The sequence below is a fragment of the Schistocerca serialis genome, chromosome 3 (assembly GCF_023864345.2).
Source record: "Schistocerca serialis cubense isolate TAMUIC-IGC-003099 chromosome 3, iqSchSeri2.2, whole genome shotgun sequence".
Lineage (NCBI taxonomy): Eukaryota > Metazoa > Arthropoda > Insecta > Orthoptera > Acrididae > Schistocerca > Schistocerca serialis.
Window position 1 is genome coordinate 862,795,485 of NC_064640.1, and position 13,866 is coordinate 862,809,350.

The window sequence follows — 13,866 nt, forward strand, 5'->3', positions numbered from 1 at the left end:
TTCTTTACATTCTCTGGCGTGCATCGACCATGCTGAGGTCACAATTCATATGCTTTTAAGAGATTTTCCTATTGAGTGGTTGCCTTGTATCTTGGTTTCCAATAATGGCTCCCAGTTCATATCCCACACCTTTGAATTGTTTTGTTCTCATCGCGACATAAGTCATGTTATGGCTCCACCATTCCAGCCTCAATCAAATGGTGAGGCAGAGTGACTAGTGGGTACATTCAAGTCACAAATGAAGAAGTTTATTGTGGATTCTTTGTGGGATGATTTTCTTCTCTGTTTTCTGAGCAACTATTGCTTCACGCCGATAGGAGAGTGGAGCCCAGCTGAGTTGCTTCACGGCTGGCAAGCATACACACTCCTATACCTTCTGCAGCCTGTGCTGCACCTGCCTTGGTTGGGTCCGTCTGACTGCTTTGCTCCTGAATCACCGGTGTGGATGTAAGAATTTGGTCGCCAGCCCAAGTGGATACCAGGCACTGTTGTCCACCACCAGGGACAACATCTTTATGATGCCCATATGGCTGACGGGCTGGTTGCGCACCACTTTGTTCAGTTGCACGTCCATTCACCACCAGAAGCTACTGGTTTGTGGGTGCGGCCTCCATCGCCACAGCCTTTCCCACTACCCTCCATGTGTGGCGGCTTGGGGTTCTTCCAGCCTCGGATCAGTTGTAGCCGTCTGCTGTTCCGGTCAGGGTTTCTCACCTGGCCCCTCATCATCTCCATAATCACCACAGCCATTGTCACTGGTGGGTCCAGCCTCATCTTCTCCACACTTTGACCTGCCTGCTGATGACAACTCGGAGAAGGTGATGGCAACCTCTGGTCCAGTGCTGTTGACAGTCGCCGTGCGGGCCCACTGCCCTCGGGCATGCCCGCGTCCTGCACTTTCTAGCCTTATTCTCCAGTGCATGCCCGGCACAATGTCCTGCCCCCTCCATCGGTATTGGTTGCTGCCACTCCATATCCAATGGATGTCTTTCTCATCGGGCAGCTGGCATCTCCTCCATTGCCTGGATGCCCAGTTCACACAAGGGAGATGTGTTCTGTGTATCTTGCTTCTAGTGCATATGAGTGTAAGTACACTGAGTGTGGTGTTGCTGTGCATATGTGCTTGAATCAGCCGCCAACTGTATCAGAGCACCCGACCACTATAGGCTGCCCATGGGAGGTGTGCACGTGGCGCAGTCTCAATCGCACAGTCTGTTGGCAACTCACGCATATATATCTGCAGAGCAGGCCTGAGTGATCCTCTCTGTGTTATCCAGTTGTACCGCTCACATCAGTTGTTCTGTGCCTTGTTACATGTGGGTTCATGAGAGGTTTATTTCCATTGTTGTTCAGAGGTTTATGAATAAAACCATATACGTGGTTATCTGAATTGGTTTTGTGTATTGCTTACTACAAACAGGGGTTTACTAAGTCAGCAATACTGACAACCAGGAGGGCAAACTCTGCAAGCTACAATCCACTTTCAGAGCAAATGCCCATAGCAAGGGTACCATAAAAAAAAGCTTTGGAACAAGGGGGACACAAGATCAAGAGCACGCAGCAAGCACCACCATGACAAATCTCCTGCCTTTGATATGAACGAGGCATTAGTGATAGTGTGGAAAAGATTCTGTGCTGAGAGAGAATGAAACCCACCTATTACAGCAACAATGAGGTAAGGAACTTTCTGGGTTCCACTGAAGATACCGTGAACGAGTTTTACATGCCAGGGGCATGTTAGCTTAGCTATGGTTGTGGACTGGTCTGTATTGGTGTGATGAGATGTCCTTTCAACACACACACTGATGAGCATTAACAACACACATAGGCATGTCAGCATCCCAAATCAACAGTTGTGTAAAGGGAAGACTAGTGCTCTGAGACCGTACAATTTAAAGAAACCATTGTTTTAGTTAGGCAGCAGAACTGTTGAGATATCAAAATGGCTGTCCTAAATGAACTGAGAGTAAGACCACAAACACTTGCCATCTTGGTTGCCAGTTAGTGCAGTCACTACAGGCCGACTGTGCCTGCAGAATTGTCCCAACATACACTGTAAATACCGCCAGTGCAGGCTACAGAAATCAGTTACGCATGGGCGCCACTGCCTACTATGTCATGAAGGCCACTTTCAATGGATATGCCAATTACAACCAATAAAAATTAATATCAAATATCTACCCCCTTGATTCTGTCACCCAGTCAAAACATGGTATTCCAGAATACCAGCCACTTTCAGATACCATATACACAGCCGATACTACAAAGTACTGTCACTCAAATGAAGAATGCCTAAATAGTAGCTAAAATGTTGGTACTTTTATTACATTTGATGTGGCCCCATACACATGTAAGAATTTTATTGAAATTAAGGATGTTGTCAATCTCTTGAGACAAGCTTCCACGAACCATCAGGAAATATTGGATGTATAAAAAAATCTAAGTAATTTCTGACAGGGCTGTCTTATGGGTATACTTCAATCAGTTACAGTTCACATTAATGTTTTGTACTTGTGTACCAGGTGCCAGTGAGTGGCATTAAAATTAATTTCATTATGTCCATTCTCGAACTCCCACCACCACCCCCACTCCCTTCACTGAGCATCTGCTTGCTGATGAAATGCTGAACAAATTCTTCACCTTGTTTCGTTCACTCTATTTTCCATGGTAGTTGGAGTTAAAAATAATAATTTTATGCAATCTCTCTCTCTCTCTCTCTCTCCTCTCTCTCTCTCTCTCTCTCTCTCTCTCTCTCTCTCTCTCTCTCTCTCTGCAGGAAAGTCAGTCACTTTACTATACTGGCATGTTAACATAGTTCTCTGATCATGGCAGATATATGTAAAAACTGTGGTATATCACCTGTATGAATGTATTTAATTTTCCAATCAATTTTTCATGCAGATTGTTCACGTGCAGAATTGCAGTACTGAGAAAGAAATCTTGGAGTTGAAAGCAGCATTGTGGGTATGTGGACATGTAGCCACATCAGTATCTGGCTTATCACTTCTATCAGAGGAAGGTGTTGTGCAAGCAATAGTTAAAATAGCAGAAACTTCTGACGTTTACTCAATTCGTGGTACAGCTGTCTATGTTTTGGGACTGATTGCAACAACATTTCATGGAGCTAATGAACTACGAAAAGCAGGTAAATGCTGTTTATACTTTTATATTGAGCAGTTGTGTATAACAACTAAAGGATACATTTTTATTTAAAATCTTACTTTTATTTTTGTATCTTCGGAATTGTACAATATTTGGTTAAACACAACTCTCATCTTAATTTTTTAAAAAATATATAAAGGTTTTCTTCAGAAGCAAAGTAGCACCAGTGATGTTCTTTGTACTCCTCATAACAGTACTGGAAATTATTAAAAGGAATATTTATCGGTTGATTTGCCACTCTTTCCATCAGGAAAAGGAGAAGATTAAAGTGATGAGGGAGACCAGGACTCTGAGGTACACCAGAAATGCTGTTCATATTCTGAAGTATCTGCACTAGCAGAATAGAAATGCATAAAACACAAGTCCAGAAACAATTAATTGGACTCGTCAAAACAAAACAATAATACAGTCTCCAAAATAACAACAGACTTGATCCCAACTGGGGATTGTCACAAATATAAAATAACAAATAATAATAAAAAAGACCTGACTGTTCACGGGGAGCAATCACAATAAACAAGTCTACAATGTCAAGATGTTGATCGACTATTCCAAGTCCATCTGCAAGAGATCAGCCAGCTAGAAGAGGCGTCTGGCAGTGGCTGCCAGCCCTGTATACTTCCAAGCGGTGCATCGAACTGCCCTTTGCTGGCAGTGCACCACCCTATAAAGCCTGTTTGGCAGATGTATCTGCTGATACTATCTGCGATCATGTGCCTGGCATATCAAAGTAGTTTCTGCCCATGCTGCAATCTGTGGTGAAGCTGTTCTGCAGGCTCCGTGAATGGATAGTGGTCCCTGGCAACCGTTGGTGGGGACCTGGTGTTTGTTGTGTTGTGACTACTGGTAAATATTTATCTTGATAACACAGACGATGTTGGTTTTCCTGGTGTATATAGGCCCTGTGAATTAGGTATCCCATGTTGGTTGGACGTGAAGTAGGATGCCGATGCAGTAGGCATTACGATGTATGAAGTGGGCAGCCACAGCAGACTTCCCCCCCAACCCCCAAGGGGTGAGTGGAAGGCTCATCTCGACATTGGGCTCCGGGGCCATCGGCCACAGGAGACCTGGGCAGGCACAGGCACAGGCACACGATCCACCTCCATGGGCATAGGGACCACTGCCAGAGGGTCCACCTGGGGTGTGACTGGCGATTGTGGCAGTTGGGAGGGAAGAGGAGCACCGTCATCCCCAAGGGCCGACAGCCGTGGAGATGGCACAGGAGCCGGGTGCGGACCACACCAGTGGTGAAGTTGCTTGGTGTGCTTCCGGCACACCGTGCTGGTGTTGAAGGTGACTGGCGCCATAGCTTGGCTGATGAGTGTGAGACCCTGGCAGGGACCCGCCTGGGACAATTCCATGTAAACACCATTGCCCAGACTGGATCCTGCAGAGAAAAATGGGGCCTTGCTGAAAGCGGAGAAGCTGGGCGGAGAGAAGATGGAAACAGGAGAGACAAGGGGGACCGATGGGGGCGGCCGTGAAGTTTTTCAGCTGGAGATGACCCCTGAACAGTTGATTTGGGTGATGACTGGCGTCCACCCCCCCCCCCCCCCCCACCCCCCGTCTAGCTCCAAGGCCCACTGGTGGAGGGAGGGCGGCAGCTCAACCTGCCAACGATCATTATCACCCAAGATGAGGAGGACCCTATCTCTGACAGACAGGTCGTGGCAGCAGTGCCAGTAGGCCTGGACCTCCGGCTGCTGGAACTGATGATGGTCTGACATTCACCCATGCTGAACGTGGAGGGTCGAGTCATCTGCAGTGCAGCTAGCCTGGCATCCAGCTGCTAATCAGCTACTACCTCAGCAGCGGTGTCATCCTGGGGGAAACCGGCAGCTGAGTCAGCATCGAACTCATGGTTGGCACCCACTGGGAGACAAGAGAGAAGATCCGCATTGACATGGAGAGCTGTGGCTCAAAAACGGGTGTTGTAGGAATATTCCACGAGGAACAATGTCCAGCACTGGAGACTGCAAGCAGTCCTCATAGGGATGGCGGATGTAGCACCAAACAATGAGACCAGAGGCTTGTGATCAGTGTATGAGGTGAAGCGACAGCTGTAGATGAAACTGTGGAATTTCTTAAACTCAAAGATGCTGGCCAAGGCCGCCTCCTCAATTTTTCTGTAGTTAATTCTGAGCCAGGGATAGCGTTTTGGAGATGAAGGCCACCGGGCACTCGACTCTGTCGATGATGTGAGACAAGATGTTGTCTGATACGTCAGCCAAGGTGAGAGTCTTGGCAGGATCATAAGGGACCAGGCAAGCTGGCATCAGGTGAGAAGACTTCAAACAGCGGAACACACTATCACAAGCCGGTGACCAGTCCCAGGCAGCCTTCTTACGGAGGAGGCAGTGAAGGGGTTCCACCAGAGCCGTGGCATGTGGGATAAAATGGCAGTAGTAATTGAGTTGACATAGAACTGACTTGAGCTGGGAGGTGTCCTACAGGGGTGGCAGCTGCTGAATAGCCTCGACATCTGGGGCAACAGTCGAATGCCATTAGTGCCCAAAACGTGGCTGAGGTAGGTCACCTGAGGAACAAGAAAAAGAGATTTCTCCTTGTTGCAATGTAAGCTGGCACCCTGAAGAACATGGAAGAGGTGCCAGAGGTTCCGGGCCAAGTCCAGGTTGGAGCCACCACTGACTAAGATGTCATCGAGCTAGTTAGCCAACCCCGGGATGTCTCTTGTCAATGTTTCCAAATAGCGCTGGAAGATGGCTGGAGCACTGGTGACCCCAAACAGAAGGCAGTTGTAACCAAAGAGCCCAAAAGGGGTATTGACTACCAAAATCGTTTTCGGCGAGTTGTCCAAAGGCAACTGGAGGTAGGCATCCCGCAGGTCAATTTTGACAAACACCTTTCCACTAGCCAACCTGGACAGGTTGTCATCAACCTTGGGTATGGAATAGGGGTCAATAACTCACTGAGCGTTGACAGTGGCCTTAAAATCCCCATAAACGTGAAGAGATCCATTTGGCTTCTCAAGGATCTCAAAGGGTGTAGCCCAATGACTATGGTGGAATGGGGTCAGGAAGCTCTCATCCTCTAGGCAACGAAGCTCCTGCTGTAGTTTATTACGGAGAGCAGATGGTACCGAGCGAGCCTTGTGGAACTTCAGAACTTCCGAGGGGAGGAGTTTGATGTGGGCTTCGAACCTGGAGACCCTCTGAGATGTGGGAGAGAACACGTCTGGGAAGTCGTCCAGAAGCTGCTGCAAGTGATTGTCTGCCAACAACGACTGGACGGCTTGGCATGAGTCGTGTATGTCAAGGCCCAGTAAGGGAAAAAGATCCATTCCCAATAAGACTACATTGAAAAATAAAATAACGTTTCAGTGATGTAAGTCCTTTTTTTCTATTCCATTCCGAGAACTGTTCAAACCACCCTCGTAATACCGAAAATAAGAACAATCCACCTAAAGATTCAAAGTCACTTTTGTCCAGAAAGATGTTCATTATCCAAGGACACATATTTTCAGTTAATTTGCCATCAGCCGTAAGAAGCCATAGGAAATCAGTTCTGAAAAAGTGTATTGAAATCTTGAAACCTTTGTGGCCACCACTGCCATACATGTACAGTATGATGAGTGCTTACCTTTACTCCTTTCATTGTTTATATGCCACAAAGGGTGGTGTAGTATGCAACTTACTGTTGTTAATTTTGAATTGTCATTTCATTTTCCTAGGAAATCTCTTTCTCATTAATTGTTATTTTTCAATAATTACTAATTAATTCTATGTAGATTATAATTAGTGAAAGAATCATTGTGCTCAGTGCCCAACTCAGATAGGTTCATTATTTGTCAGGTTAGCAGTCATGTTTGTGGATGATGACTGGAGTGGGCAAGGTAGACATGGTATGCATGTAAACATGACAGACAGATTTCACTTCTCAGTAAAAGAAATCTTTTTTTTTTCTTTGTATTCTCCCATTATTTAATTTTTATTATTTTTTGTAGGATACTTTACACAATTACATTTCTTTTTCTGTAACTGACACCACTTTAAATTTTAGGTTGGCTTAGTGTAAGACATGACAGGCATGAACGGTGGCCAATTATTGAAGAGCAGATAGATATTGATCTTTGCTCATCTAGTGAAGCTGACTCTGTTTCCACCTCTAGTAGTGCTGTGGATATGGATTGCCAAAAGAACTTTTTCATCGATGATGATGAAATAAGTGAAGATGAAGCTGCAGTATTGTCTTGGAATGACAGCTCAGGTTACTATGTACAAAATTCAGTTTTGGACCATGATTCTTATTTTGAATAATGTTTTTAAAATATGATGTTTAACGTAATTCTCATATTAGGAAGCAGTGGACCAAGGACAAGCAAGCCAACAAATATTCCGCAGCAGAAATCGCAAACACTTCCTCATTGGCGACCACCACGTCATGTGCGCAGCATGAGTGAGTGCAAGCAATCATCACCAGTGTGGGACCAGGCAGATACAAGGTTGGTTACATTGCAGACCACTGATTTACCAGTAGTTCTTAATCACAGTTTTTATTAATGCATTACATGGGAAAGAAGTTGTTGACTCAAAATAGTTGTGTATTAACCAAAATATTGTATATTAGTTTCTATGCTGCCCCTTGTGTAACTGAATTATTTTTCATTTTCCTTTTTATACTTTTACTGTTTTGTTTCATTAATCTCTTTATGTTAAAAGTTGAAGCAGTAAATTTATTATTACATTTGTGATACACTTTAGTTCACTTCGTTGAAGACACAATTTAAAAATAAATTTATGAAAGTTATTTCTTTCCTGGAATCTGTAATTGCATGACAGTCCTTTCTTGCAGTAAATGTGCCACCACCAGTTGTTGCCACCCTACACTTGTAGTATATTTTATAATCAGAATTCAAAATTTTGCTGCTAGTCACTTCTGAATTCAAGCTGTTTTCTGTTCCTAGAACTACATTCACCTTATTACTGCTAATAATTTTAACTAGTTCTGGAGCATTATCATAAATACCCTTGCCATTAACTAGTACAATGTAATTTTCTCTTCCTGTTCTGTAAGGCTTTCTATAACATAAAAAGGCACGCTGCCAGCCAAGTAACCACTTCCTATGTGTAGCATACCTCTTTACCTATCATAGGGGCCCCACAATTCTCCACCCAGTAGCAGACTTCGAGAAAATCACATCAGTGGTCATTGAGGATTCATCTGTGCTTCATCCACTCGTCTCCAAACCATAGACCCATGACATAGTTCTGGGAACAATGTAACAAATCACAAGATGATCTTCCAGCCTACATGCAATGCCAGCTGCCTTCACTAGTTCAGCCAGCTGCATAAAGGAAATCCATGTGGCAGATAACATGGTTTTAGTGCTGATCCATTATATGTTGAAAAAAACCTTATAGATAGTGTGTGTGGATCTACCAGTGTAAAGGGTATGTGGTATGAGGAATGACAGGGACGATATTTGATGGCAGTGGGTTGGATGGTGAAGAGATTCGTTAGTATCCTGAAAAAAAATTTGCTGGCAGTTTGGCAATAAGTGATGATCAAAGTGTAAATATATTCTTGGTGAATGTAAAATGGCCAGAATGATAGGCATGGGATATTGTGATGTTGTGTGCATGCCTAGATCACTGCACAATGTTTTGGCTATTTCTCTGTCTCCTAGTCTGATTTTGTTTACATGCACCTTTTTCATGAAAATGGAAAAAGTCCATCTCAAGTAGCAATGTTGTTTAGAGGCCCCTACAGTTCTCCACCCAATAGCAGACTCCGAGAAAACTAGTCGGTGGCCTTGTGCAGAAATTGGTTGTGCAAACCAACATATCACTGTCATGTGAGATAAAGGATAGGTGTGTGTGTGTGTGTGTGTGTGTGTGTGTGTGTGTGTGTTCGTGGACAGGGAGGGGGAGATGTCTTTATCTTTCTACTTGCACCTAAAGTTAAAATCTTCTCTCATCTTTGAGAAAATTTTAATTTTAACATATTCTGACTAATGAAAATATTGATATAGACGCCTAAAATGGTTAATATTATATGTATACTAAACATATGCAATTTAGTGATTGCTAGAATAGTAAAAGGAAAAGTGAAATTTAAATAAAGAAATGGTTTACATCCATTTTTATATTCATTTCCTCTTTTGCTTACTGTCTAATCCAGTTGTCGGTGGTATCACAATAATAATAATAATAATAATAATAATAATAATAATAATAATAATAATAATAACATCATCATCATCCTCCTCCTCACGGGGCTCATGACTCTTTTGCGAGTTCGTGAGTGGCTATCACAGGGTCCTGAGCTATTGCAGCACCTACATCCTTTCCTGTGCTGCAGTCTTTCATCTCTATCATTCCTTCTCATACTCTTTTTCTCATGGTGGCAGCCTTTGATATCCATCCTGCTATTCCTTAAGTTCTGTCTTCCTTTCTCGGACTATTCATTCATTTACTTTACATCATCTTTTAGCTGAAATAATTTTTTAGTTTCCTTCTGGGTTTGATCTTCATTTTCCAAATTGTTTCTGTAATGTAGGCCAACTGGGAAAGGATACCTTACATAGTGCTACTGCATGCATTGTTAAAGACTATCTATGCACAATACCTGCACAGACTTGTATATCCATTTCACTGCCAACACGGTAACCAATCTGACATGGTGACGTTTTATGTACCCTATCAAATGAGCCCACTGGCAACACAGGGATCACACTACAGATACCTGAGCTGCCAGCTCTCCAGCTGCCAGCTCTCCACACATGTCATGCTGCTCTCCTGTGGGGGGAGCTCTTGATCAGAGTAGGAGGCATGTGGGGGGAATGTTCCACACATGAAACATATTAAGTGACACCAAAACGATGTGTGTTCTGACCCAGCTGTGTCATCTGACGGGTATAGAAATTTCACTGCAGACACTAGAACACTACTGCTTTTCCTACACTGGCTATCCTAAGGGAAGAGTATCTGGGGAGTGAAACAATTGATCCAGTACTTTGTATGTGTTCGAACAGTTATTTTTGTGGAACATATTGAAGATAAATTTCGAAAAGTTGAGCCATTGGGGAAAATGCACAATGGATCACAGTTGATTGTCCTCAGCTGCACAGTCTACAGCTCTTCAGGCATGTGAATGCCTAGTTGCCAATAGTGTTGATGAATGCCCCACACAAAACTCTGAATATGGTCCAAGGTATCATCTTCCATAGAGGCATACGAGGAGACTCCAAACATACTAGGTGCTATGGACTAATCTTGAGTGGCTAGGTGTACGTTTTGTCCTACATGTCCAGAAAGGACCCAAGGGTAATCAAACAGATACAAGCACCTTTACCTTAGTCTTTGAAAGAAATGTTCTTCAGGAAAAAGTTAATCATGGTGTACAAGTGTGAAGTGAAACCTTGCGTCCCACCACCAATGACATGCTTCTGATGCTTATGCTTGGTCATATGCCATCCCACTGCCAGGTGGACCCAAAGTGTGGAAACTGTAGACAGCCACCCCACAGAGGTAGTCTTTGTGAACAACATCCTATATGTGTCTAATGCATGGAACTTCAAGCTCCACATTCACCAGTTTGCCCAGTGTTCAAGAAAGAAAAGAAAATGTGGGAACATAAATCTGTGGACCACCTGTCACTTGCTGAGGCATGAAAACAATACAAATGCTTGCATCCCGTTGATATGATGACCAGTTATGTGAACGTCGCAGTCCTCGCCCCCACTACCTTTTTTTTTACAAACCAGTTCTTCCAATGCCATTCTGTCTTGTGGTTCCCACTGCACCATGTTCAGGAACCACATCGCACACCTGGCCACATAAGCAGCTTCCTCGTCCAATTTCTACCAGTGACAGGGTTCTCTCTTAGGTCCCCTGTCTCTGGCAACCCACAGCTCAGAGTCTGAAGCAACTGCGACCTGTGGGTCCCAGGGCTGCCGACCTTTCATCCATTCCCATGCTCATTGCGGATAGGCCCTTACAAAAATATTGGTCACCAAAGACTGCGGAGGAGGAGGAGGAGAATTATTGGGAAAAGGCTACTCCGTTGACACTGAAGGCACCTGATCCCCACATGTAGTCAGAATATGAACCAATCGTCATTGACATAGTTCCATCCTCATCGGTGATAGGCAGTGATCCTTGGGCATGACCGGTCCTCCTGGCCCCTTCATGCCTAACATGGGTGCCTGTAATGTAATCATTCAGTGAGAATTCCTCCACTTCTGTAATTTTTCATATTCTACAAGCAACACACTTCGCTGATGACCATTCCCCTATGTTCCATGATTATTGTGCATTTTGTCAGAACCATGCTGGCCCAAGAGGGCATCTGGAGGGGTCTGTACATTTGTTTGCACACATTTGATTAGTGAGTGGATTGCCCTGTGCATCACACTGGAGGCAATAGTGATGCACATGCAACTCTTCCACTTTTCTCCCACTTGAAAACTTTTATATGCACCAAGGCATGTGGGGGAGTATCATTCCATTTGGTAGGGGCCTTGATTGACCAGCTTCTTACAGACCATGATCCATGTCTCCCCAATAATGGTACTCATATCCATTCAGCAACATACAGGGCATCTTTATAGCTGTTGACCTAATAGTATTTTTCCCCAAGCTCGTGGCTTAGCTACATTGGTCACTTGTGACAGTGATGACTTTCCAGTGATCCTGTCATTTCTTTGCCACCACCAGGTGGACCAACTACCATGTTGAGTGCTTTGAAGAGGCAGTTGGCAGTTGTATGTGCCTCTGCTTTTATATTCACCCTCTCTGTCATATTGCATTGATGAGGTTGTGCAAGGTGTATCCAACTGATTACCAATGATGTGGGAACTGCTATTCCCCTTTCAACAGGCCCTTCCATCGCCAGCTGGTGTGATGGTTGACCAAAGACATTGCAGGAGCTTTCCAGGATTGCTGAAGAGGCCTGCTACATTTCAAGTTATGTCCTTCACAGAAAAACCTTATCACATTTAAGCAACTTTGTGCTAAGGCTCGCTATCGTACAAAATGCTGTAAGAAGGAATGCTGGGGCACAATGTTTCCCCCTGGGAATGTATGCCTCTTCCTCTTCCAAGTTGTGGGCAAGCTACTTAGTCTTCCAGCTGCCAGTGATCAACAACTGTTCCAGGTCATGTCTTTCAGAATGGTCTTTGTACTGATGCACTGGTTCTTGCTGAACATGTTGCAACCCACTTCGTGACTGCATTGGTATCCTCTTGTTACTCGGCTACCTTTCTATGAGAGAAACGATAAGTTAAAGACATTTCCCTATGCTTCACCCATTGCCAAGCCGAATCGTATAATGAACCTTTCACTGGCTAGGAATTGCTTCAGGCTCTTTTCTCATCTCACAATACAGCCCCAGGTCCTGATCCAACATGTGAATGTTACCTAAAGGCTACACCTACTTAAGGTTTTGAGTCATATTTGGGTGGAAGATGTCTTTCCTCCACAATGGCAAGATAGTATCATCTTCTCAATCCCCAAACCAGGCAGAAACAACCAATTATCCTTACCAGCATGCCCTGCAAAATGCTTGAAAGTATGGTTGCCTGCAAATTCTGTTGGGTTCTCAAATCCCAAGGTCTTTTATCCCCCTGAAGTGTTGCTTCAGTAAGATATGGGCAAGCAGTTCTCTGCAGGAGGTGCACACAATGTAGGCAGCTAGTTTGTTGCCAAACCTTTATTAACAATCGAACATGAATGTAGAGCAGTGCATATGCAGCAGGCAGACAGTAGATGGCAGGCAAAGCTGTGCCAGGCAGGTGAGCCTAGCTGGACTATCTGGGCAGTGAACACAGAACTGCAGGGTGGACAGTGGTGGCAGGCAATGGCCATTGCTGTGCTGCCAGGAACTTTTACCTTGGCCTGGACCATGGGGGTGGCAGCAGGTGCCGGGGGCCCCGCACTCAGGCACTTCACAGCTCGGAGACATCAAACATTTCTGCGTCATAAATACGGCAACGAGTGGCACAAGCTATGTGTCATAGTAGTGCCCAGCAGTGCTGATCACAGTGGACTGGACCTCGGACTGGAATTTAAATCCCGTGGCCCAGCCATGTTTGTGCATTGCCTGGAAACTTCCGTAGTGGAAGCCAATGACTGGAGTTTGGCTGGTGTTAATGCGTCAATTGGTCAAACTCCGAAGCGTCCTGAAGGCTGTACCACTCCCAGGTTGTAGGCATGTGAGTGCAACGATACTGACGTGTTGGCGTCTGCTGAATTGCAGTACTGGCAGGGGTGATGTCCAGCAAGCAGACCTGATTTACTGTTTTGCGCTACTTTCCATGCTGCTAGAGCTTTTGGCCACTACACCTAATCAGTGTGATTTTGATGGGGGCTGATCCTCAACCAACCATCTGGTTAGGTTGGAAACAGCAATCCGACAGGATTTTTCTAAACACCGACACCTCATTACATTCATCACAATTTACTTACCCTCCATGGCTGGGGCTTTCTAGACTTCCTACCAATTTTTATTCATCATTTTTTATCCCACCGGTTGTTTCAGGTTATATTTGGTGCTTCACTCAGCTCTCCATAGGTCCAACAAAATGTAACCCCACTCGGCTCTGTACTGAGTGTAACACTCTTCCTCTTCCCCATCAATAGGCTAGTGACCTCGGTTGGGCCAGTGGTCACACTTGCACTGCATGGTGGCGGTTTTAGCATTTGGTATAGTTCCCACTCTGTAGCCTAGGGTGAATGCCAG

The 13,866-nt window shown here is 44.6% G+C and overlaps 1 protein-coding gene across 1 annotated transcript in view; it reads left to right on the plus strand.

The window, feature by feature from the left end:
* Window positions 1-13,866, plus strand: part of LOC126471001 (rapamycin-insensitive companion of mTOR) — a 265,260-nt gene that overhangs the window by 169,695 nt on the left and 81,699 nt on the right. The window contains exons 18-20 of the mRNA XM_050099053.1: window positions 2,902-3,145; window positions 7,186-7,392; window positions 7,483-7,627. Of these exons, the coding sequence (XP_049955010.1) occupies window positions 2,902-3,145; window positions 7,186-7,392; window positions 7,483-7,627 (596 nt within the window). The remainder of the gene's footprint in view (window positions 1-2,901; window positions 3,146-7,185; window positions 7,393-7,482; window positions 7,628-13,866) is intronic.